General features: G+C 43.1%; 1 protein-coding gene across 9 annotated transcripts in view; it reads right to left on the bottom strand.

Moving 5' to 3' along the window:
* CCDC18 (coiled-coil domain containing 18) overlaps positions 1-26,765 on the bottom strand; it is a 53,596-nt gene extending 26,831 nt beyond the window's left edge. Inside the window, exons 1-20 of one of the 9 annotated variants that reach the window (XM_090046629.1) lie at positions 26,691-26,765; positions 25,927-26,164; positions 22,405-22,547; positions 21,817-21,985; positions 21,387-21,557; positions 20,497-20,606; positions 17,204-17,332; positions 15,638-15,734; positions 14,934-15,055; positions 14,026-14,335; positions 13,053-13,156; positions 12,791-12,948; positions 12,041-12,264; positions 9,661-9,771; positions 6,993-7,124; positions 4,390-4,524; positions 3,740-3,817; positions 1,861-1,977; positions 1,365-1,532; positions 730-872 (exon numbers count right to left, since the gene is read on the bottom strand). In XM_090046629.1, coding sequence (XP_089902755.1) covers positions 730-872; positions 1,365-1,532; positions 1,861-1,977; positions 3,740-3,817; positions 4,390-4,524; positions 6,993-7,124; positions 9,661-9,771; positions 12,041-12,264; positions 12,791-12,948; positions 13,053-13,156; positions 14,026-14,335; positions 14,934-15,055; positions 15,638-15,734; positions 17,204-17,332; positions 20,497-20,606; positions 21,387-21,557; positions 21,817-21,985; positions 22,405-22,547; positions 25,927-25,983 — 2,678 coding nt within the window. In that variant the 5' untranslated portion in view covers positions 25,984-26,164; positions 26,691-26,765. Of the gene's footprint in view, positions 1-729; positions 873-1,364; positions 1,533-1,860; positions 1,978-3,739; positions 3,818-4,389; positions 4,525-6,992; positions 7,125-9,660; positions 9,772-12,040; positions 12,265-12,790; positions 12,949-13,052; positions 13,157-14,025; positions 14,336-14,933; positions 15,056-15,637; positions 15,735-17,203; positions 17,333-20,496; positions 20,607-21,386; positions 21,558-21,816; positions 21,986-22,404; positions 22,552-23,975; positions 23,993-25,926; positions 26,165-26,426; positions 26,624-26,690 lie in introns of those variants that run through there. The other 8 variants (XM_090046634.1, XM_090046627.1, XM_090046630.1 and 5 more) reach the window with 8 other exon arrangements.
* Positions 26,766-26,840: the final 75 nt, after the last annotated feature.

Here is a 26,840-nt window from a genome sequence, read left to right as displayed (position 1 = left end):
TAATCTTTCTAACTGCATTTCAAATACTAATCCTAGACAGTGTCCCCAAAAGAAAAATTACATTTAGTTTACTTTATGCTTTCACTTTTTTCTAAACTGAACATATCTGATGTGGAATCAGTGGGGAAAAAAGCAAAGGAACTCAAATGAAATGGTTTAACTAATCTTAACCAGAAATGAACCACAGTAACTGTGCACTGTAGATAATAAGTTATTTTGGGGGGTTTTTTATATTTTATATTTCAAATTTACGTCCTGAAATAGATATTAGAGGGGTTTTCTCCTCCATTATTCAACAAAGAGAATGGCAAGTTCAATAATAAAATCAGTATTTATTGCTTCTCAATTCAGGCTCCAGTTTCAAGAAGGCACCTATCTCCAGGTATGACACTTAAGTCATAGTATTTATGAACTCTCCTTGAAAAAAGGCCTACTAGAGGACTAGTCTTGATAACCATTTGTAAGTTAATAAAAATGTCACAAAGCCAAAAATAAAAGTCCATAATTTAACAAGGTATGGAGCAACTACTCACTCGCTTAAAATTATGCAGACTTATGCAGCTTGCTGATTCATTCCGAGGACCCTTCCAGCTTTACAATCTATGAAAGTATTATTCTGAAGGTACCTATTAAACAGCTTGATGCCTTAAGAACATCACGTTTTATATGAAAAATTAGTAGTATAACAACATGAAACTAACATAGAACATAAAAATGTTCTAAACATACCTGATTGTGCTAGTAAGTTCAGTGACTTTCTGTCTTTTTAAATCTGCTTCTTGAGAAGCTATGTTGAGTTTCCCTTCTGCTTTTCTCAACTCTTCTTCTAAATTTTCTCTCTGTTTTTGAAGTTCTTGCTCTAGCTTAGATACCTATTTAAAATATTATTTAATATAGTGTTCTAAGTTAATAATTAAGGTACATAATCTCTTCAAAATGACACATAAGGAGGATTTAAGACATGACAGCTGCGGTTTTTGAATCTAAGCAGAGAAAAGTCAAAGAACAGAAATTTGTATTTTCAGAAAACACACAATTTCTTAAACTCATAGTAATTAAACTTAACATTCTGTATTCCAGCTTATTTTTAATTAAAATCTACAAAGCCTGATTTTCAGAGTACAGTACTAAGCATCCACAGCTCCAGCTGAAATGGACTGGTGTTGCAGGTATTTTGTACCTCTTAAAACCAGGCTTCTATACTATTTATTTCAGCTACATTTGATAATTAAAATGATAAACAAAGTAGGTATCAAAGAGACATTCAGATATTAAAATATCACAGAAATGTATATAAATACATTTAGGTATTTATCCTTATCTACACTATTAAATTCTTCTCATTATAAACACATGTACTGTACCTGTTTTTCAAGCTTAAGTTGGCTATCCTCTAGCTCTCCGTTTCTAATGGTTTCTTCTTGTAACATTTGCTGCTGCCGATGCAAAGTTTGTTGTAGGAGGACATTTTGTTCACTTGTGTCCTGAAGACTCTGATTTTTTAATTTTACTTCTTTTTGTAACCTTTGCACCTGTAAATATGTTAGCTTTCTATTATAGCAACTAAGGAAATATTTATAACTTTAACTTGCTCCCATTTAGTTGCTTATCACATTTTTCTTAGCAAACGATCAAAACCATAAAATAAAATCTATATGGCTTTGAACCCTACTTTATTATGAACTCAAACCCCTAACACATCCCAGCCACAAGAAGGCACGGGTTCAGAGGCATACACACTCTCTACTTCTTCCTTGGACCATGATGGCATTCTTTTATTTTAAAAAGAAGTAGTAATATTTCATAAGGTATAACCTTTGTTTCCATTACAACTTAAAAAGTAGATAAAATAAATGTTACCTCTTCAGACTTCTTCTTTAGCTGTTTTTCAAATAAGTCCTTACTTTCATCTAACTGACTCAAATATACTGCAAGTTCTTCTTTACAGATGTCTAGAGCTGATTCAAGTTGGCTGCCCTAGTTATATGCATCAGACCATTTAAAATAATTAGTTGTTCAGAAATACTAAAAAAGTCTAAAGAATTAAAATTTCTCATTAATTCCACTCTCTTATGGTTACTGTGTTTTATTTTAATCTATTTAATCTCAATGGAAAAACTATTTAAACCAGTTGTTAAAGATATGAACCACAGCCCACATCTAGCCCATGGAGCCTTAGGATCTGGTCCAAAGGTTTTGGACCAACTCCATGTACTACATGTAGCATGTGCTGGCTCCAGCCCCAGGATTTGCATGCCATTCACAGAGACAGTCTGGGGTATGTGCAGCAGACTGTCCCTGTGCACTAAAGCCAGTACACACCATGCTGGTCCCACACACTGTACACAGAACAAAAAAGCCAGTGTTGTCAAAACTGTACAGAAAAGGCTTACCAGACAGACACAGGAAAAATACATATGTGGGCTTAAAAAGGATGAGAAAACTTAAGTTACTAGTTAATCTAAATCAGTAATGCTCATGGTTTTGGCTCTGCAAGCTAGATGAAAATGCAAAGCCAGTCCGTAGGCCAGACTGGGCCCCATGCTGCCCCCACCTGGCCAGGATCACTGTCCCACACCCAATTTTGCACACAGAGCTACAGCCCCTGGGACTCCTCACAAATCTGTGGGGAGATCTGCAGGGCAAATGTCACAGTACTGGGGACCAGGGGCTGAGCACCCCAATCTAAATCAGTGGTTCTCAAACTCTTCAAAGTCAGGGCACCACTCCCCAATTTTTTCAGTGTGGTAGTACCCCCAGTTGAGAATCACTGTGGCATTCAACTTACCTCAAATGGGTAAAAGTGACAGACTAAAAAGGACTGTAGCACATGCACATACTCATCCTGCACTAGGGTTCTCTGATCAGCCTAAAGCAGGCAGGAAATCCAGCTCATGCTGCATCCTTTCCCAGTCCAACTCTACACAGCATATCCCAGAAACAGGCACATGTGACAGGTAGAACTCTGTTCCTGGGAGGTGTTGGGGAAGAGGAGTGGGGGAAAACCGGGAAGAACTATAGCTCAAGCCAGCTCTCCTGCCTGCTTTAGGGTTATTGAAAAACCCTCAGGCAGGAGTCTATGCAAGCCGTAAACCCTGTATACAGACCACTTTTCACCTGGCCATTGCTATTGTGGTGGTGGTACCTACAGTATGGCACTCCCATGGGGGTCTCGCAGCACCCCACTTGAGAACCACTCGTTTAATTTAAACACAGCTTCTAAACCTGCAGAAAAGAGCATTCTGTTTAGTCAATATTTTATTCTGAAAACTTCTCCAAAATATTGCCACAACATAATAAGCGTGAGGCTGCCCTACTTTTATGACAAGAGCATTTTGATCAAACACATTTTTGCTCATGCACAGTCTAATCACTGTTTCATAGTTTCTAGGGTCAAAAGGGACCTGAGTAGATCATCTAGTCTGACCCCCCGCCATGGCAGGAAACAATATTGGGCTCAAACAACACCAGCCAGATGTTCATCCAACCTCCTCTTAAAAACCCCCAGGGTAGGAGCCAGGACCACCTCTCTTGGAGGTATTTATTTAGATAATGGATGACAGGCATATTGAAAGGTACTGACTTCTGGAATATCTACATGAGCCAGATTTCTATAAAGTAACTTTGTTACATTTTGTTCCTGGAAAATGGAAATTAGTTCTCAGCCTCTTCAAAGTCATAACTACCACAAATTAAAAGAGAAAAAAGTATTAACTGAAAAACAAAAAAGCATACTCACTTTGACCATTTCTTCAGTTAATTGGTTTTGCAAAATTTTCAAAGCTTCATCTTTCTTGACATTTTGCTTTTCCATTTCCTGTTATATGCAGATTTGCACATAAAGAAAACAAGATGTGACTGTAACTGCACAAATACAAGTTTTGCTATTGGAAACAGCATAACAAAAGAGGAAAAGTGCTAGTGATAGAACTATTTGTATTTATAGTCTATTTGAATGCACTGTACTTTAGAGAGTTTGCTCCTGATTTTGGGTTATGCTTTACATCTCTTATGGCAGTACGAGACTACAAAGGGAACACTCCCCATACCGTGTAAAGCAGATCAAATGGCTCTATGCTGACTCCTTTCCCTGTCCTTAGGGGAGGAAGAACGCTAAAGTCCAAGACAGGGTCTGGCCATAGTGCTATTCTTTGCTAGCACAACAAGTTATAGGGAGCAATTAGTTTAGAGCAAATCTGGGTCTACTCAGGGTTTTATCAGGGACTGAAGACAGAATTAGGAACCAATAAAAACAGCTTAACATAAACTTTTACCACGCCAGTTTTTCCTATGTTCAAAGACAAACAATAAAGAAGAACCCACTTTATCATCTCTGACCATTAGTCAATCATTGCTGGGTTTGCGTTTAGACAAAATAATCAAAGTTACCTCTCTGCTTTCTATCAGCATCTGATCCAATGATTCAATACGTTGTTGTTTACACAGAATATCTTGTTGTAAAATAGACATTGTCTTCTCTTGCTCATTAAATTGCTCGTGTTTCTTATTCAGCTGTGTTTGAAGCTATACACAAGGATTTTTTTTGTTAGAGTATTAGCTTATTAACAGACTCAGAAACATCCAAATATATAGTTACATTTCATTCACCACCAGCCACATACAGTCACCCCTAGAGTGAATACAAACGGCATCATACTGAAGCCACTAATAATATTGCACAATTTAGGAACAAATTTTAAAAAGTACCTTGTTGATTAAAGTGAAAAGTGAGTACAAATAAACAGTATAGCATGGGGCTGGGCTGCCGCTGCAGGCTTTCCCAACATCTCCCTCTCTCTGGGGAGCAGGGGCAGGTTGCAGCACAGAACCTTTGTCCAGGCAGGTGGCAGCAGCACGAAGCCTAGGTGGGCTGGGGGCCCCCCAGCTGCTGCTGCTACCCCCACCGCCTGGGCTGTGCGCCATGGGGGAAGTGTGGGGGCGGTCCCCATACCCCTCCTCCCTCACATCTGGCAGGGGCTGCACTCCTCGCTGTTGTTGTGGCAGGCACCAGCACCCCCACCTGCTGCTGCGCCATGTTGGAAGTGTGGGAGGGGTCCTGACACTCCTCCCACCCTCCCTCCCACCCCACAAACCACACATACAGACACACGCTCACACAGACACAGACATACCCTCCTCCCCACAGCGCTGCTTGCATTAACTGCAGGGAGGACATTACATTCCAGAGCCACACACCCATACCCCACAAATGCCCCACATCCCCCCAACACACTCTATACCCCCCACACACAGCCATACCCCCTCACAAACTCCCCCCACAACCCATCCTAAACACCCCCACCCAAATCATGACAATATGTTATTTCTAAATAAAATTAAAATATGTTATAGTAGGTGTTTGACTTGCATATGTTTGCATAAAAACATATAGCATATGTTTTTTTCTGGTTCTAAGAAGGCACCCCCCCAAAAGGGTATTTCCAGGGGGGCAAGGAGACAAACTTCTGGTGGAAAAGGTCAGGGGTTAGGGATGGGACTTCCAGTAGCAAGATGGCAACCAAGGGGTAGGGCACCTGTTAAGGGGTGGGGCTACCCATGCGGCCTTCGACAACTCACCAAAACTCGTTAAGCGGCCCACCACCTGAAGTAATTGCCCACCCCGGTCTACTTTTTCCCCAAATGTAGATTCAGGACCTCTAGAGATGCCTTCGTGAAATTTAGGGGAGTTAGGTAATGGTGTTATAGAGGCATTTAAAATTCCTTCTAGATGAAGAGAGGAGATGCATCTCTCTCAGAGAAACAGCATGAGTCTTCATATCGCTAGATTCAAAAATATTAAAGGGAAAAGTATCATGAATTTCTAATTTGTTAGCAACCTCAGAACTGTCACAGGGCACTAAGGAGTGCCTGCTCCTTCAAGAGCAAAGTCAGCTTAGCTAGGGAGCCCAAAAAGCTAGGCAGGGCTCCACAGATGCAGGTTGCTTTGACAGTAAGATAATCAGGTAATTAGCAAGTACCTACAGTTGGTCAGCTGACCAGAAGGAGTCAGAGCCCAGGGCACATGTAAGCTCAGGGCTGAGGCTGGCCTGGGGTCACACTCTTTGGCAACTGCACAAGACAGTGGCCCAATGCATCCAGCTGCCTGCTTTGCTATTGCCAAATGCAGTAAGACTCTAGGGGCTCACAATGTGCCCACAGATAAAAGGGATAATATTCTAAGGGTGAGGACTGGCCCTCTTAAAGGGGAAGAGTGCTGCCTTTATTATTAATGTTACGTTGTAGCCCAGGGGCTTAAGTTTGTGTTATTGTTTGAACCAGTGGACCGGGAAGAGGCTAACAGGGGAGGAGGAGGCCTCATTGGGGACACCTGATTGTGCAGAGCCGCAGTAGCAGAGGGGTGCAATCCCAGGGGCTGCAGAGAGACCAGCGCCAGAGGGGCATGAGCTGCAAGGGTCCGGAGAGCCCAGCACCAGAGGGGTGCAAGCTGCTAGGGCCAAGGGCCCAGTAATAAGAGGAGTTCGTGGGCTAGCGCTTCAAAGCCAGGCCCAACACAGTGGGTCTAGGCTAGAAGGCCTAGCTATATCAAAGGGGCAGAGTCCAGCTGGGCCAAGGCCCCAACAGAGCATAACAGCAATGTAACACCTGCGAGGCATGGGGCGTGGTAAAGGGGTACTTGGAGCCACACAACTGGCCCATAAGGCCTGAGCTGTTTTGTGCAGCACCGTACTAAAGAAAGACCTGGTAAAGGGCCTACAGATTAGAGAGCTCGAGTAAGGTTCAGTGAACCAAGACTAAGTGAAGGCTCGTGGGCAGCTTCCCAAGTTATTTTTTGAACAAAGATGTGGCAGGCAAGATAAGCGGGTGCCCTCAGGGCAGAGCTTGCACAGTCACAGAGCCACCAGGGGCATCATGGCCACCCCTGAGGATCTCACCCCATGACAAGAACCACTGAGGAATAAAGATTGGTAAACTAAACAACAAGGAAAAAATATCAACATATAACCCATGCTAATTAGTATACAATGTCTTACTATTTCAATCTGTTTCTCCATTTCTTTACGCTGTTCAAGATGAATTAACTTTGCTTTTTCAAAGGAAATAGTTATGTGCTCATGTTCTTTATTGATACTTGTTTCCAAGTTACGAATCTGATCATTCTTTTCCTGAAACAAAAACAATCCTTGATAGGTATGTATGTATTGATCTTTTGAGATCAGCAATGAAAAGACATAAAATTCTCAGACTTAATAAAACAAACAAAACAATAATGAAAGCAGATAATAACATTTTCCATTCATCTCGAAGCATTTTATGTGCCACAGCATACATGCAGAGTAACACTGGAATGCAGCTATGTTGCATAGATTAGGCAAATGTCAGAGGACAAACGACACAGATCACAACAATCAGGAACAAGTGAAACATTTGAAAAGGACAGCAAGTTAAAGAACTATTCTCACCAAAGGAACTATGGCCTATTCAGAACAGACAGGTCCCTAAAGTGTTACAATCTCATTTGGAAAAACCATTTGCCCATCTAACAAGGTGGGAGAGAAGTCTTAACCAGCAGCACCTGGACTTGAACATATGGAATCTAGGTATCCTAAAACCAATATTTTAACTACTAACATATGCTACAGCTGCATTATTGCCTAATAACATATGCTACAGCTGCATTATTGCCTAATAACAATACATTTCTAACACTTATCTAAAGATCTATCAGTGCCCTCTACAGATATTCAATTTCACGAATTAGGAAAAAGAAACTCGGAGAAGTAAAGTAGATTAGCCAAAGTGATAAAATTTTATGTGAGAGAGAGACGGACAGTGCTCCAGATCCAAGTTGCAGGCATATAACCATGTTTAAATTACAAAAAGAATCATTAACTTAGGAATTTTTAGAATATTTATATAAAACAGCTTACTACTACTATGAACCTTCACTACTTCTTATAGTCCACTCTTTTATCCTCTACCCCAAGCCACTCAGCTTTAAACTATTTTATTTCATAGACATTAGGGCTGGAAGGGACCTCAGAAGATCATCAAGTCCAGCCCCCTACCCCAGGGGCTGGAAGTCAGCTGGGGTCACAGGATCCCAGCAAGATAGATGTTCAATTGACCCTTAAAGGAATCCAGAGTCCTTGCACCACCTCTAGCGGCAATCTGTTCCAGACCTTGGGGGCTTGGACAGTGAAGAAGTTCTTCCTTATATCCAGCCTAAAACGGTCTTGGAGGAGTTTGTGACAGTTTGACCTTGTCATCTCGTGAGGCATTCTGGTGAGTAGGCGTTCCCCCAGATCCTGATGTACACCCCTTATATACTGACAGGCAGCCACCAAGTGCCCCCTGAGCCTGTGCTTTTCCAGGCTGAAAAGTCCTATAGCTCTCATATTTTACTGGAAGAATAGTTTTACTGCAATATAAAGGCATTTAGAAGACCAAAATATAAAATACTTTATTTGTGACCTTAAGTTTAAAAAACAAAAACAAACAGAAAAGGAATGTTTAGGATCATTAAATATTTTTGACTGAACACATTTCCTTGTAGAACCCCCCACTGTTTCCTGCATTTAAAAAAAAGATAAAAAAATCTTGTTTCCATTTAAGTAAATGACAAAACTCCCACTGCCTTCAATGAGAGAGGTTTTCAGTATACCTTTAGTATGAAGTAAACAAACTACATTCCATTAAGAATTTCAACCTTTGTTCAAGCAAAGAAAATATAGCATCTGTTTGTAGCTATTTTGTATTATTTAGCACATATTTTATATTATTTTCCCTTTTCTGTATAACTGCCGCGCGGCACTCTCACATTTATGTAACCTTGAAGTCTTGACTGTTAATCAAAATGAACGCTTTGTACTTTTCTCCACTGGCATTAAGCTACACATGCGCATTCTGTAAATTTCATTTCTTATCTAGAAGTGTCATTTCTGCAGAAATGAAACTTATATAGAAAATCTGCCTAGCAATTATTATGTAAAAGAAAATTATCCTATCTCTGTATATTATAGTTAGTGTCATAGAGGCAGTCCAACGAACATCTATAAAAGAGGCAAAAAGCAGGAAGCAGCAGAGACGACAACTAGAAAACTCTGTGGGCCTAATCACCCCACAGACCAGTTCTCAGCCTCCCCGTCTGGGCGTACCCCAGCGAAGACAAAGGCCTCAGAAATCCGACAACTAACAACGATTCACCGTGTTACAGTATTGCATTGTATTTCCCATTCATGAGCCGTTGACCAGTTCTGGGACTTAAGGAGCCGGCAGCCGCACTGAGCTTTGGACTAGCTCCACTGTTGGAACGCAAGGGCTGGCTCTGAAACCTCGTGACCCAACGGACACCCTATAGATTAAGAGACACTAACTACTTACTCTAAGTCGTCTGCTTGTGCCAACTCGGCAAACCTCGAGGGCGGTTAAAAAGCTACCTCAATTCCGCCCCACAAGCCGCGCGCTTGCACAACTCCGCAAAGCCCGCGGCTCCCCTAAGCGGTGCCGGAACCGCTAGCCCGGCATTTCACCACACTGTTGAAAGCAAAATTATCCAGATTATTAAAACAATATGACCTATGCTGACAGATAATATTGGCTGTCTTGCATAATGAAGATTCTTCCACTGCAAGTACACAGTAATGCCCCCCCAAATTGTAGTTTTACACGACTGGAATTTCTAAAGTGAAAGCTTCCTACCATAATTTCCTGTTCCAGTTCAGCATTTCTGGCAGCCGCACTAGAAAAAGCAACTGTCTTTTCTTCCAGCTGCTTTTCAAGTGCAGAAAGCTGAGAGGACTTTTTTGTTATCTGAAAATAAAACATAAACCATTAGGAGTCATAGAACAGCAAGAGAAAATGCACATAGTAATGTACATAGCATAGGTACACCTTGCTGAGAGTAATGTGAAGACGACTCTGTAGAGCAAAACAATTTCACTTGACCAAGAGGGCTCCTAAAAGGGATGGGAATTCAAAGGCTAGGCTGGCCACTGAGTTTCCAGCCATAGGGATGTGTATCAGCAGTAGGGGCAATGAGTGGCAATAGCGGTAACCCTCATGCTGCAGCCACCACCAACACATTCATTAATTTGTTAAACCAGTTATGCAGCAATCCTGTGTTGCACGCCCTAGCTGCAGACAGAGATGATTGAAGCAGGGCTCGGGGCTCGGAAACAGCAGCAGCAGGCAAGTGGCCAGATGTAAAGCCAGCCCGGCTCTGTGGAGCCCCCCAAAGCACAGGGCCCAGGGCAGTATTCCCGATTTGTGTCCCCCTTCCTTCCCCTCCACTCCCCAATGATACTTTAACTGCCCTATTTTCTTGCACGTCTCTCACGTAAGTTTTGGCTGTTAAAAAAAAAAAAGGTGTCTGAATTTTTTCTTATTACATCAAAATCTAAATGTGCACGTATTTGTTGACAGCATGAATACATCCTGAAATAACCGTCTGTTTCAATCGCTAGATGGCACATTTTCAACATAAGAATGCAAACAAAATTATACCTTATACTGAAATTTCAGAACTAAGTATTTCTGATGTTAAGAATACACTAAGATGGATCTCTGTCTTAAAATTCTTTTTTCCCCAATAAATGTTAATTTAGACAAAATTTAAAACAGGCTTGCGTCCAAAAAAAAAAAAAAAATGATAATAATAGGTTTCAAAAAAGGAAAAAGTAGTCAGTTTTGTGTCAACAATGATCAAAGGGTATCCAGAATGATAAACTACAAACTGCGTCATACAAGAAACCCACAGACCAATATACATATCTGCACAGAATCAGCAATCACCCTAAATACACCAAAAAAGCTGTGATATACAGCCAAGTCCTCAGATACCACCGAATTTACACGGAAGAGAACACCTGGGATTGCCACCTCACCAATCTTAAAAAGGCTTTCATCCAACAAGGACACTCCTCCAGAGAGAGAGATTGCATGTTTGAAAGAGCCACTTGGATACCACGTGAAGTACTGCTGCAGTACAGAAGAAAAAACCCCCACAAATTGCACACAGCCGGTTATGACATATCACCCCTCCCTCGAGCCCATACAGAAAATCCTCAAACAATTGCAACCCACACTAGAAAGAGACCCTATTCTTAAAGAGATCTTCCCAGAGCCAACCATCCTAGCCTTCAAACAAGCACCGAACATCACTAACTTCATCACCAGAAGCAAACTTCCTCAGGCCCAGAACACACCATATGGATCCAGACCATGCCATGACAAGAAATGCAAAACCTGCCAACACATCTCCATCACTCCAACAAGTACTACACCCCACAGCAGAACCATCAGCATTCCCAGATCTTACAGCTGCACCTCCAGAAACGTAATATCTCATCCAATGCACCAAATGCCGGATGGAAAATATGTAGGAGTGACCAAACAACAACTGTGCACCAGAATGAACGCACACTGGAAAGCTATCAAAGACAGGAATACCCAATTACCTGTCACAAAATTTACAATTACAAAAGACCAATTACAAAATCACTGTCTCTCCAATCTCTCAGTCCTGATCCTCCCATCCCTTTTAGGAACCCTCTTGGTCAAGTGAAATCGTTTTGCTCTACAGTCATCTTCAAAACACTTCCCAGAGATGAGCCTATGAACTCCACTTCATCAACCTCCTGGATACTAAAAGTCATGGACTAAATATAGACAGTGGATTTATGACACATTATAATCTGCCTGACATCTAACTCCCCAGGTACTTCTCCACCATTCATCCCCCTTCTCTCCCTGCCACACAACCTCTCTCTCACCCACTGACTCCTCAATCTACATCTTCACTGACTGCCTATCTTGTATGCATACCAGCCCACCCTCTGGCTTCTTTACTTTTCATTCCATCCAGGAAGAGCACACGCCAACCGCTGAAACTTCCTCAGCCCAACAAAGGGTTTCTGAACCCAAAAGCTTGCTTAAAATTTTTTTTCCAACTATTTAAGTTGGTCTAATAAAAGTTATCAGATTCATCCAAAGAACCTTGTCTGCCTATGTCCTTCGACCAACACGGCTACAACCTACACCCTTGATCAAAGAGTATGCACTTTCAGGACTCCTAACTTACTTCTCTCTCTAAGCGACTTGTTTTCGCAGCCTTCTCTAGCAGTTCTTCCTGTATGATCTGAAACTGACTGGCTCTCTGGGACATGCTGGTCTTTAAAGAAGAATTCTGTTCTTTTGCATTTGTCAGCTTAGCATGTAGTTCTTCTATCTCTCTAGTATATCTTCGCTTTTCCTTTTCAAATTGTTTGCTGATGAGCTCCAGCTGTTGGCATCTTCTCACCTCTTCTTTTTAAGAAAAGAAAAATGTTTAATTAATAGACAAAATTAAAACGAAAGAGAAAATCAAGACATTCCTGATCAAGAAGAAAAAGATCAGTATGTCAACAAGTTGCCAGACTACCTTAATGCAAGACCCTGCCTCAAAACTAACCTCAACAATTGGATATAGACATAAGAATTAAAGGAAAACTTAAGACCTGAGCATAGCAGACAAGACAGAAACAAAGTTTTCCATTTTAATATATTCTGTGGCTGGTCCTGATCCAGCCAGAAGCAGCTCACTAGAAAAAAAGATTTAAAAAAATGCATATCAAGCCCTGGGACAATGATAACTTCCAAAATAGCTAGTGATTAGATAATCCTTGCTGTTCTTAAAACACCTGTTAAGTAATTGCTAAAAACATATTATTTAAATAGATTAACAGAAAATTGAAGCCCACAAAAATGTTAATGCAGATGCTGTGCTTACACTTAAATGTGCATATGTCAGAAGGAATTTTATAGATTTGAAGTATAGTTTCATCTTGCTCACCTGATCGATTTCCAGTCAGTTTTACAGGTTCTGTCTCTAGGCCATATAATCTGCCATTTTCTTTTTCCTGATCATCAGAAAGATGCTGAACTACTTTGCTGACAGTTAGATTTGCCTGGAGCTTTTGAATTTCTGCTTCTTTCATTGCCAGTTTAATTCTGTTATAAAGAAAAAGGAAATAAGTTGTAAGAAAATACTCTTTTCTCTCTATCTAATTACCACTCTAAAGTGTAGCCATAATTCAGGAGCCTAAGCATTGTACCTGAGGTCTGCAATCAGGGATTTATTTGATTCACAACAAGAGGCGCTGTTAGCTTCTTTTGTGGAGGAACTGAGCAGCTGACATTTTGAGTGATGCAATTTAAACTGCAAATTCAGGGAGGGAAAAAAGAAAGGAACTAATGCAAAAACAGACTTTTTATTTCTTTGCAATACAATAAAGTCCCTATTTTGTACAAGCTTAATATTCTGTATGGCACATAAGCCAGTATGTACAAACATCTCCATCACAGCCATTTTGACAATTCCAAAGTTGCACAGAAAGTATGTTATTTGATTTTTACAGTGTATCCCTTTCCCATTTATGCCAAATGGACTGACCAGTATCCACCTCTAACCCTGCTCTTTTTGGCCTTGCTGCATATCTACCTCCCTAACCCTGTTCCTCATAAGTCTCCAAACAGACACTCACTTTAGGTATCTGGTGCCTACCTCCCACCCAGGAGATAAAATTTGCCAGTGAAAGTTCTAGTTTGATGCATCGGGACTTTATTCTGATGACTTACATGACACTTGCCAGTCAAAGAAAGCTCATTCTCTGTGGCAGAGTTACAGGCTCTACTGACAAGGGAACTTTCCCTAAATATCTCACTTCTTCAGCCTACCCTGTCTTCCTCTTAAGGCTGGAACAGACGGACACAATGGGCATTTATACACATAATTTTTGTGCTGAGATGCACCAGAGATCCAATATGTCTGAGCAGACTCAATTAATCACAGACTTCAATGTGTTTTAGTTCAAAAACGTGCCACCACCATTTTCTCAGCACATTTTGCCATTTATACAAATGCACGCAAGTCGCATTTAAAAATGCCCTGTAGCTCAGGCACTGTCTAATAGACACTTTTCTAGCTCTCAGGATTAGGTAGGTCTAGCTAAGCAAAATGTTCATATAATATTCAATTAGGATTAAGATGAACAATACATATTTAGAATAATATATAAGTTGCCATACCTTTTCAGATGCACTCAATGACAACTGGGAAATAATACTTTCCAAAGTGCCCAGCTCTTCTCTTGAATCTTCAATTTCTTGGTGACATAACTTCAGGCGATCATTCTGCTGTGCAGTAAGTGCTTTTAGCTCTACATTTTCACTTATTAGGGACTTTTTCTCTTTTAGTATTACTTCCTTGTCAGTAAGTTCACTCTCAAGCTTAAGGATCTTCTGTTTAGACTGTGTCAGCAATGACACAATTTCAGTGTTTTTTTCTTCTAGGCACTTAATTTCCTCTCTTGTGCTGCGATTCTCTTCTTTTATTAGTCTAGTGGAACAAAAAAAGTGTATATAATGCAAAAAATACATTTAAATAAAAACTCTAGGTGAGTGGAAAAAATTTGCTATGACTTAAGGCAGTGAGTGGTCTCCAAGGTGCGCAAGACAATCCACTGGGGTGCAGGAAGAAAACATTAGAACTTCTATTTATATTTCTGTTTATATAAATATACATATATTGGGGATGCATGCTCAAAAATTTTTTAGTGATAGGGGTGCACGATGAAAAAAGTTTGGAGACCACTGACTTAAGCTACTAAAGATTCTGGTGGAAAGGCACCCCTTACAAAAACAGCCTAACTATCTTCCTTCATCAGTATGTCTAAAAAGAACTAACTACACTTAGAGAACAGAAAATTTGTCATTTGCTTGTAATCTTCTCTCAGAACAACTAAGAACAGAAATAAGAATGAGTTTCATTTCCATATTAAAAAGGTACCACTAGAGAGCTGAATCATGGCAGTGGCAACCAATATGGCTTGAACAACTTCAAAGATGCACAAATTCAGGAACAGGACAAAAATGTGCATATGCGCATGCGCACACACCTACACCCCCACACACACACACACCCTTTTTTTTTTTACCTTAATTGTTCTTCTGTGCTTTCAAGTTCATTTCTATAAGCAACACATTTTTCATGCAATTTTTCTCTCTCTTTTTCACAATTAATTAAATTTCTCTCTAAAACTTCTTCTTCAGCCTGAACCTAAAAAGACCATTTTCTTTATTATCCAATGAATATTTAAACTGTTGTTATATTCTGTTCTGAAGTTAGAAAGAGCAAGAGGAAAGAAGTGTTTCTCCCTAGGTGCCAACTTTTATTTTTGCCACAGTGCCTACAATCATGCCTACCTGGCATCTTGCTCCCCACAGCCCCTTGGAACTCTGCCAGCCCGAAAGGGGAAACCCACCATTTCCCATGTTTTTCCACAAACAGAAAACCCAGATCCCTGCACAATACTGGGAATCCGAGAGAAATGCTGTTTCCTGAAGTCATGTAGCCATGGACCAGGACTTGATGTTCCCATTTCAGGATTGTCCCACCCAATTAGGGATGGGTGGCCACCCTACCTCTTCCCAAGGGAGGCAAGGGCCCTCAGGCCCCTACGTACTCAGAACCTAAGTGAAGGGGTTGGAAATAAGACACTCTAGCTTCTTTCTCCCTTGTACTGAATAAAACTGAACTAACACTATAAAACACACGCTATTTCCAGTGAACTAACGTATTTCTGTTTCTATTTTAAATCCTAGCGGTGTGGCCAAAAATTAAAGATAATCAAAATCTTACCTTTTCTAGTTTTTCAGTTATTTTCTCTCTGTATTTTTTAAAAGCTTTAGTCAGTTCTTCAGCATTAAACAAAGCTTCATTTCTCTGCAGTTCTGCTCTACACAAAAGGGAATACCATATATTTTTTAAACAGGGCAGATTCAGCACTACTATAGCAATCTCTTCAAATTACCCAAAAGCAAAATATAAAGAGTAAATAACTAGCATTAAATGACTAGCCTTCCTTTTAACTTCCTGGTCATTTTAGATATATTTTCTAAATAAATATCAGCTTAATGTCTTATATGAATGAATGAGTCATCTATTTAGCATCTGGTTTACTTGTAATAATATTATATTATAATTATTTGGATGTATCTTGATACAAGGCCAAGAATGTAGAAGTTCTCTGCAAAACCCTCTTAAAAGTACCCCATAATTCAAGCCTAGCCTTCATCTGGGCAGCAACCCTTACATTAGGCGTGTCAAATTCACAGGCCCTGTGGGCTGGATGAGCAGTATGGGGCCAGACCATGGGCTGGATTGGGCTTGCAAACTGGCTCTTATACCTAACAACTTGGCCTCTGCCACATTACACTTAGAAAGCATGTTTTTCTTTTTGCAATGTAAGACCTCAGCCCTGCAAAGATTTACTCATACAAAGAGCTACATTTTAGGAATAGCTGCCACTGACTTCTCCACTGTGTAAAGGTAAAGCAGATACTTATGCAGAATCAAGCCACAGCTCTTAAATATGTGTTTTGAAATAATTACCATGTGGATTCATTAAAAAATATGGGGGGGAAGAGACTTTTGACTCTCAATATATTTAGTTTCAACCTTAGCACTTTCTTTATAATTAAAAAAAGACAAAAAATAGGTACCAGTCAATTTGTTTAGCTAAACTGCCTCAATTAAATCATGAAATAGAGAATGAAAAAAGAAAACAGGCCAACTTTTATATATTTTTGTACGTTACCTTTAAATCAGGGGTTGCCAACTGGGGGTACACATACCCCTGGGAGTACTTGGGAAGGACATTTTTTGTCCTTTTTTAGTTTAAAAAAAGTGCTAAGGTTGAAACTAAATATATTGAGAGTCAAGTGTCTCTCTCTACCCCCCATCCCCACGATGTAGCTCTTTGCATGAGTAAATCTTTGTAGGGCTGAGGTCTTACATTGCAAAAAGAAAACAATGCTTGTTAAGTGTAATGTGGCAGAAGCCACTGTGTAAAACTGAGTCCTGGTCCATGTCCAGCTGCCGAGGGGACCCCTCCCCCAGCTTGGCGATGGGCCTGTCAGGGGACCCCCACTGCTTGGCAATGGGTCATTGGGGAACCCCCCCTGCTGCACATCCAGATGGGGGTACTCACCAGGATGGGTACACACCTCAAAAAAGGCTAAAAACCCTTGCTTTAAAAACACAAGATCTTCCTATTTCATTTAAAAATATCATCTTCTCAAACATCCATAGAGCACAGAAATAAGCCAATGCCATAAAATAACCATCTAGTATTGGAGGATAGGCATTTCCTCATTAGAATGCTATTTTTTACTCTGAATTTGTTGTTTGTAATTGCATAGTCACCTCTTTCTTTGCTTGCTCTGTTCAATTAAATCCATTTTCAACTTTTTACATTCCTCTTTAAACCTCTGCAATATATGCTCTTTTTCCACCACCATCTTCTGGCTGTACTCCAATTTATTTTCTGCATCTCTAAAAAACAAAAAAAAAAGTTGTGTATGATTAAAAAGCACCTGTCTAAAATAAATTTATATTTATTTCAATTATTTTAAATAACATTTTATATTATTTGATATGTGACACTTGATTAGAAAACTGTTATGTGCGCATACAGGACTCTGGATGCCACAAAAAATACAAACAACTAAGGAAATTACCTTGTACAAATTTCATTCAGAATTTATCAGACTGCAATCAGATACTGCCATTATGACTAGAATGCAGATAGTGGTGGTCAGTAAAATATTTGTTTTAGCCTCACCAATGCAGGGACAAAGGATTAAGTGTTCTTATGATGTCCCTGCCATATTGAAAGGGCAAATGAGACATAAGGGTTGTATCATATATTTTTATACTGCTTTATATATCAGTGGGGTTGTTTTAATGTACTGTTTCATTTTAAGCCTATATCCATCTTTTTCCCTTCTAAAAGAACTATAAAAATCATAGTGGCATCAATCAGCATGGGGTCAGCCAATGATTGGGTACCTTGCAGACTTGACTTTTATACCTGTAATATTTTTCTACATGCAGTAAAGACATCGGTTCAGGGAAAAAGCTGGTATCAATTTAATTGGCTCTCAACCTTACTGGTTAACAACTGCTGAAAATAAATACACTTTGCATCTGTGAACTTAATTTGAACAGCATAACAAATTTGTTCAGTGTATAATGGTTCTATATCAGTGGTCTTCAATCTTTTTTAGACTCAAGGCACCCTGCAGAAAACGACAGCTCTTAGACTTTTCACTTGTTTCTTAACTAGAAAAAAAAGAGAGTAATTTTTGTTGCAAGTAACTTCAAAAGAACACGTGTCAGAATGTTTTTGACACTGGATTCCAGTATGAAATTTGTGGGTTTATCTTGCAAATCACACATAGGTGTTTGCACACCTAACAGTTCTAATATTGCACAGCACCCTTAAAAGGATCTTGCAGCACCCTGACAATCACTAACCTAAGTGGTTATAGACCTGCTATGCCTACATAACCTCAGTTATAGGTGCACATTTGTGTTTACCCCAATGTCACAGAGCTCTCAGGTGCCCTATGACTGAGAGCAGACATGGCTCGGGAGAGACCCCTAGTGGCGGGAAGGGGGAAGTGCAGCTGCTAGTCACCAGGACTGCGCAGGTGCTGGTTGCCCTAGCAACCAGGGAAACCTAGAGACAGGCAGAAGGCCAGGAGGGCAGTTCCCCTCCTGCAGCCCAGGGAGGAGGAACTCAGCCAGAGCAAAGGGGAGAACTCTGATGGTCGGAACATCTCCTGGTTCCTGCTGGGGGTTGATTTTCTCTTGCTCTCTCTCTCACTCTCGTAGGGAGGGATTCGTATTTTTGACGAGAATGGTCTAGCTTTTATGTTGTAGCCTGGGGGCTTTGCGTTTTGTGTTTACTGTTTCACCGGAGGACCGGATGAGGCTATTAGGGGTTGGAGGAGGCCTCATAGGGACTCCACAGTAGCGTGGAGGTTCCTGGCGCTGGAGAGGTTCCTGGCGCGTGGGCCCCAGCCCTGGAGTTTGGGGGCAGTGAGGAGCCCCAGAGCCAAAGGAAGGGGGCAGTGAGAAGCCCCAGAGCAAAAAGGGGGGGCAGTGAGGAGCCCCGGAGTTAGGGGGCAGCGAGGAGCCCCGACTGAAGGGGGCAGCGAGAAGCCCGGAGTTGGCACGGCCGAGAAGTCCCAAAACAGGCAGTGTGGGACAGGCTGGAGGGCGCCGGTAGGGGCGCGGGCTCTGAGACGAGCTAGAGGGCGCCGGTGAAGGTGCAGGCGGAGGGATAAGCCAGACAGCATCCACGCGGCGCAGGGAGTGGGACAGACCTGAACAACACCAGATACATCTGCGAGGCTTGGGCTGCGGTATAAGGGGAGGAAAGGAGCTGCAGATAGTGCCTAAGGCACCAAGACAGAAAATAAGCAGCCTTCCATTTGATTAAGATCCTTCAATCAAGCAAATAACAACAAGGCGTGGCAGGCAGGAAGGTGGGCGGTTGGCCCTTGATCGGTGTTGCGGGGCCACGAATAGACGGTCCCGGGGAGGCACAACTGTCACACCCAAGTAACAAACTATGTACTCATTTTATCACAATCCTTAAAAATCACCACTTACTCTCAGAATACAGATCATACATTAAAGACTAATTATAAAATTCCACAAGAACATACACATAGGACAGACATAACATTTGAAGTGCTTCAAAGGGTGAGTGGACAGATATACAAATAACCCTGTAGAAAACAACAACTAATTAGAAGCACTTCAAGTTGAAGTGTTGCCTGTTACATGCACACACACTCAGTACTGAGTATGATAGGGAAAGATTTTGTCTTTCAGCACCCCACAGTGCTCTGCTTCCTACCCCATGCAAGGAAGGAAGTGAGGAGAGTGGGTCAGTATGTTAACAAAAACTTTCCTGTACATTCCACCTCTACTCTACCAGAGCACTCTCCTACCCCCCCAAACTACGAGAGTGGAGACCCTCTGCACCCCTACCAGAACCAGGAGATCAGAGATCCTGCACCTTTCTAGGAGCCAGTTGGGAACTGGCTCTACTCCTTGGCCAAAAAGGAGGAAGGGGAAGAGTGGAGCTGCAGGTTGCAGGAGACTGTGGGGTACAGAGCACTCACTAATAAGGAACTGGAACCTGGTTCCTGTCAGAACTGGGAGGTCTGCAGGGTCTCCAGCCTCCCACTTCCAGTGATGTGGGTGGAATTGTTCTGGGAGAGCAGAGGCAGAGTACACAGGAATATGCTCATTGCAAGTCCACTCCAGGGGAGTGAAGTGGAGCTGCAGATTGCAATCTCCTGTTGTGCCTTCTGACTAGAGAGAATGCTGCTGCATGCAGCAATTTTGAAGCACTCCAGCCAGCAGGTCTGGCAGGGGATTGTGCATCTGTCCGTGGCCGAAGCGCTCCATTATTTAAGCACTTTAAAGTGCAGCTGCATTTTGAAGACTTTCAAATGTTGTTGTCTCTACCATACATACAGCTATTCCTCAAGGAGAAATGTCAAGATCTAGAAAAATCAGCTCTCAGGAAGAGCATCATATTAAAAATAATTAGCATGCAGTGTTTGCCTACAAAAATCTATGAATTAAAGAAACAGACCATAAGAAAGTACTGATCAAAGGGAAAGTTTGTTTGCTACCTCAGAACTTTATCTTGAGCTGTAACTTCTGCTTCCAAATTTACAATCTGTTCTTCTAACAAAGGAATATTGACTGAATGAGTACCTAAAGCTGATTCAAGAAGAGAGATCTGAAATACAAACATATTTGATGTTTTGTTACAATTTACAGATGTAGCCTAAAGAGCTGTTAAAAAAATGTCTGTGGTACGTTGAGCCCTGTGAAGAAAACTGTCATGCCTACATCGATTCACTTTGACTTCAACACTTCCCCTTCTTCTCACTACCTTGCCAGATCCTGAGGTTTCCTCCTGTCTATGCTACATAATAAAGTGATTTGTTAACATCTGCTGTTGACCCTGGATTTCCATTTTTCTCAAGTATTTTTTTTTATTAACATGTTAATTAAATTGGCATTTATCTGTGGTCTGCAATACCCCTTCTCCCAATTCATAACTACTTCTTAATACATTATCAGACAGTGGTTTTCAGTTGGAAGTAAGATCTCCCTCAGCTCTATACAAATCTCTAATATTCTGACACGTCCCACTATACAGATATAGAAGAATTTAATTTAGTTCAGGCAGACATACTGTAGACTTACTTGCGTATAATTCTTAAAAGATTACCAAACTGTTTCTTGAGCACTATAATTCATATTGAATAAGTATCTTTATTTAAAAAAAAAATCTTAAGCTGTAAGCTCTTGTGAGTATGGGATGACTTTTTGTTTCTTTACTTGTATAACACCTAGTACAAGACCAGGGCTCCCAGATGTTCCAGTAATACCAATAAATCCTAAAAAGATTAAACCAATGGGACAAAAGCATATTCTATTCAAAATTACAACACGGCTTTACAAAATATATTTCTATCGATATAGCTGACATTCAGCCAGTTAAGATACTTACTCTTGTTTTTGACTGAGCTAGTTCCAAGTTGATAGTTTCAATTTTATTCATTAGGCAGTAGTTCTGAGAAACAAGAGATGAATTTTGCTCATGAAGAATACTTAGCTTCTCTTTAAGATGTTCATTTTCCTTTTCCATGCTTTTATTAAAAGCAGCAGACACGGAATGAGACTAGAAGTTAAAAAAATGTTTTTATACACACACACACACACACACACACACACACAAATGCTTTTTTGCAGGACAATCTTACTTAAGTCATAAAAATCATAATTTCTATCAGTAATATGTCATTAGGATTGACTTGTCCAGTGTTTACTATACATCTGTTCAAAAGCTTAAAAACATAAAAAAAGAAACATTTATACAAGTACATGTATGTGAAACAGATACAGGGTCAAAATTAATAATATTGAGAAATAGTATTTACTTTGGTTTTGGATTTCTTTTGAGGAGTCCTGTCCTGGTGGGACACTTTACAAGCACTCTTCTGACCTGAATAATTTTGATATTCACTGCAATTAGGTTGAATAAGATCTTCTAGTGACAGTCCCACAATTTCAGTGAAATGGGAAATGCAGTGAGAACCTTCACTTGAACTAATAAAAAAAACACAGTTAAACACAACAGTAAAGCACTTCCCCAGGTCTCAATAAGGTTATTTTAAACAAAGAATTCAGCAGAAGCAAAACATAAATAAAGCCAGTTAGTTATGATGATAGTGTATGGCACAGATTTAAAACTACTGGACATGCAAAAGGCCTACTACTTCTGCTTCTGCCTTTAAGTAGGGTTGGAGTGTTGACGTAATTGTGATGGCAACTGGGAAAATAGAAGAAGCAAGGGTTTTTTGTGATGTCTTTTATAGACTCAACTGTAGAGTTGGGATAAACTCCTGTCTCTGTTAGAAAAGATTTCAGCCACATAGTGCTCTTCCTCAGGTCTGGGAAAGAAGCAGATACAGATTCAGCTAGATGGTTTAAGCAAACTAAACCTCTGCCCTTCCATACAGACATACCTGGAAAGCTCTTCCCCTAGATTTTGCAGACTTCTCTCGGTTTCCTTCAGCTGACTCCTTAGTGCCACAACATTTGCAAGCAAGAATTCTTCCTCATCTTCATTTTTATGGCCAGTCCAAAAATTAGATTCCATCTCTACTGTCTGTCTAAAATTTCATAAGTTCACAATATTAACATTGATTTTATTATTGTGCATTAGAAAATAGTAAATTTTAAGGACATCAAAAAGGCCTTGTTTAGAGTTGTTTTTCTTATGAAAATACATACTTAGTTATAATTTCAGGCCTGTATGTAAAGAAATTAGAATTATAGCCAACTAAAAATTATTTTTATATTTGTTCTTTTCTCAAGCTGGGAAATTTCATTAATTTTCATGCTAATTTTCCTGTGGACAAACGGCTGAAAAACCAACTTCCATTTAATTTATTTTGTGATCTATAAAACATATTGATAAGCATTGTGTACTTTTAGTGTATTAAATAAATGATACGTTGTTAGAGGTGCACTGACACATTGGTCCAATATCAGATCGGCACCAATATAAAGAAAATTGATTGCATCAGAAATTGGCCTGATGCGGCTGATAATCTGGCTGATAATTTGGCTGATAAATGTCCATGTATAGCATGTAGACAGTGAGGAGCACAGCTCGGCAGCTTGGAGAGGAGTACAGCCTGGCAACGAGGAGGCAGTGAGGAGCACAGCTCAGCTGGGGCCGGGGCTTGTCAGGGGGGTGGGGAAGGAGGGGAGGGTGGCTCCCGTCACTGTGCACTGCTGGTCCAGCACTTGTCCAGCAGCTCCCACCGCTAGTCCAAGAGGGCACGGGGGGCGGCCTATGCCCGCGGATCTGTGCAGGGCTGGTCAGGCCAGGAAGAGCCCCATGCAGATTTGGGGACACATGCCCTCCTGGACAAGCAGCGGCAACAGCGGCAGGAGCCACCATACCAGCGGCTCTTGGATCAGTGGCGCACAGCAGTGGAAGCCACCTCTCCTCCTCCCCACACCCCCCAGACAAGCCACAGCTCAGTTTGGCACCCACTCTGCCCCAGCTGGGCTGCACTTGTCTGAGCCCCACTCCTCCCTCGCTGCAGGGGCTTTGATCTGCCCACCCACGCCCCTTTCCACAGCAGAGTTACTACCTGCATGCAGCTCTCCAAGCTGCCAGGCTGATATCAGAAATCGGATCGGTATCGGCCAATATGCCTCCTTAAAAATTGGCTATCGGTATCAGCTCCAAAAATCTCTATCGGTGCACCCCTAAATGCTACCCAACAGAAATTGTGCTTGTGACCTAAGCTGCACACATATACATTATTCATGCATACACAGGGTGCAGACAGACATAACACTTGACCCCTTCCAAGAAAGTCACCTTTTGGGAACCAGTTCACAACTGGCCTGATTTAAAGTAGGAGGCAGGGGGGCTGGAGGAGGGGACCATGGGAGGACCCCTGCCAGCCCCCATCTGCTCCCCCATCCCCACCCCAGGCTCCCACCTGCTCCCCCAGCCACCCCATGGCTGTCTTGCCCGCCCCAGCTTCTGGTGCTTTAATAAAAAGCCCCCACTCACCAGGTACTGCCAGGCAGGGGGGAGAGGGCTGTGATCCCTGTTGCCCCCCACTATGTGGGGGGCTCTGCCTTGCTCTCCCAGGCCCCCTCATGGCTGCCCTGCCCAGCCCAGCTCTGGCCCTTTAAGAAAAAAAAAATGGTAAGAAAAACCCTGTGACTCACCAGCTCCTGCAGGGGGCTCGTGCAGACCTCCCACATGGTGCAGGGCAGCGGGGATTGCCACCCCACTGGACAGGAACAGCAAGTACAGGGGTTTTGTTTGTTCTTTTTCTTAAAGGGTCGAAACTGGGGCAGGCAGGGCAGCCATGAGGGGAGCTGGGGGAGCGGGGGGGGGGGGGGGGGGGTCAGGGGGCTGGTGCAGAGCCCCCCCCATGCAGCATGGGGCAGTAGGGGGCAGCAAGGATTACCCCCCTGCCCAGCAGTTCCCAGTGAGTGGGGGCTTTTTTTCCTCTCCAAGTGCTGGGAACAGGGACAGGCAGGGCAGCCATTGGTAGGCTTGGAGAGCGGGCAGGGGATGGGCCTGGGCAATTTGGAGATTTGACAGCAGCAGAATCTCCGAATCAGATTTGGCTGAATTGATTTAGGATAGTAATTCAAATCACCAAATTGAATCACTGTCCCCCAAATTGGCTGAATTCAAAGCAAACACTAGCTGATTCACACAGGCCTAGTAAATACCCAGTGGCCAATGTCCCCTTTCCCCAGTATTCCCTGAGCACAGGAGAAAGCCCCTGAATGGCTGGACGCTAAGGAAGATGACGCTAACTGCAATTTTCCAATTGCCCTTCTCATTAACATCGACCTGAATAAAGATCATTCCTGCACTTCAAAATCTGTGTGAGGTGCCCAGGTGTGTGGCAGGGGAAGCTGCTTCAATGTTTCCAAGAGCTGGGTGCTCTGGGGCCGTCAGAGGTTTTGTGGCTTTTAAAGAGTACTTTCTCCCCCAAGTCTTCCTGGGGGTATGCAAAGGGCTGTCCCTAGGGGGTGGTGAATTGGGGCGACCGCCCTCGGCCCTGTGCTTTGGGGGGCCCTGCAGAGCAGAGCGGAGTAGCAGCGGCACAGAGCTGGGCAGAGCCACAACTCCGCATCCAGCCACTCACTACCCCGCCTGCTGATGGTGGCAGTGGCAGCTTCTTTGGGTCCAGGACCCATGGGATCAGAGTGGGGGCAGGGCCCTGCATGGGCTGATTTGCTCTGGGCCCCACACCCTGCTCAGGCCAGGTCTGGGTATGAAAGTTAAGAGCCCTTGTACTGCAATCAGAAAATGAAAGGTGGCTAGGGTAGCAAAAAGAATACAAGTGTACTGTGGGCCACATTCAGACACATCTAGCTAGTCTTTTACTATGTGCTCATAAGACCTCACTAAATGAAATGGCACATTTTCTAACAGCTGTTGTTCCAACGTAGTCTCTTAGACTAGCTCACACAGAGGATCCAGTATGGTTAAACCCAGAAATAACCACGCCCTATCAAGGCCCTTGTCTAAAACAGCGTTTCTCAACCCGTGGGTCACGACTCAAAAGTGGGCCGCGAGAATATGTGAAGGGTCACTAACTTTAAACAAGGATTCTCCTTTAAAGGAGAAAAATGTGGGAAACTGGCTTCTCCCTTGCAGACTGGCAGAGCTCTAGCCTACGAGGGGCTACTTGGGGCTCCCCCTGCCCCACACACTGGACGCCTGGGGGCAGTGGGTCAAGAGTGAGGGCACTGGGTCAGGACTGGCCATCGATGTTTACAAATAGGTCCTGGCACAAAAGAGGTTGAGAACCACTGCTGTGAAAGGACAGGCTGGTATATCACAGGCAGATTCAACAGCAGGTTCTCTGCCAGGCCTCAGGCAACGTTAGTGCTCTGCATGTGCATAAACAAGCTTCACAAAACAGGCCCAAGGACTTCAAATAAGAATCCATCACGTTAAAAAAACCAAACAAACCCAAAACAAACACTGGGACTTGCCGTGGTTTCCCCAGGTTTTTTACAAGAGAAAAACTGCTGCCCTGTTTTTCCATAGGCAGGAAAGCAGAGTGGGCCGGTTCCCAGGGAGCCGGGACGGGGAGGGCTGAGGAACAGACGGGACCGCGGCCCTCTGCGACCTTGTCACATGCGGCCTCGGTGATCCGAGCCTGCGGCCCGGCAGCGGAGGAAGCCACGTTGAGACCCCTCTGCTGCCGGCCGGGCCCGGCGCGGGCGCTGAAAGGAAAAGAAAACTTCACTTCAGTGACAGCCCCTCTGTCCGGCCCGGCCCCGCCCCGCGGGGAGGAGCGCATCGCGTTGCCTAGCAGCGTCCCCCAGCCGCGGCTGCCGGCGGGCTGCATAGGGAGCCCAAGGCCGAACGAGAAGCGGGCGATGCGGGGCTGCCCCGAGGCGCAGGGGCACACCGAAGGAGGCGCCCCCGCGGGCCGCAGCCCAGCTCAGCCAGGCCAGGCCAGGGGAGGGAGAAGAGCGGGCTCACCGCCGGCACAGGGCCTCGGGCGCGACCTCCTACGCCGCCGCCCACACCTTGTGTCCCAGACTGTCCCGCGCGTCGCCCGGTCCCCAGTGTTCGAACGGCGCGGGCCGTTACAACCGGCCGGAACAGCCACCACATTCCTCCTGCGCACGCGCGAGTCGCGCCCCGCCCTTTCCCTCCGGCCCCTGGGAGCTGTAGTCCGGCACCGCAGCCTTGCCGCCTCCGGCCGCGCCCGCAGAACTGCGTTTCCCACAACGCCCCGGCAACCTGCGTGTCCGGGAGCCGGGAGTCCCGCCCCGCGTGAATAACCCCTTCGGTGCCAGGCTCAGAGGCGGAAGCTTGGGCCGCTCTTCCCCAGCGCAGCGCCCTGGGGCCGGGAGGCGGCTGCGGGTCAGTGGCCTTCAGAGACTCGCGCCT

This window comes from Crocodylus siamensis, chromosome 5, assembly GCF_052110815.1.
Source record: "Crocodylus siamensis isolate JL-2025a chromosome 5, ASM5211081v1, whole genome shotgun sequence".
In the NCBI taxonomy this organism is placed as follows: Eukaryota; Metazoa; Chordata; order Crocodylia; family Crocodylidae; genus Crocodylus; species Crocodylus siamensis.
This window is presented reverse-complemented; position numbering and strand designations above follow the sequence as displayed.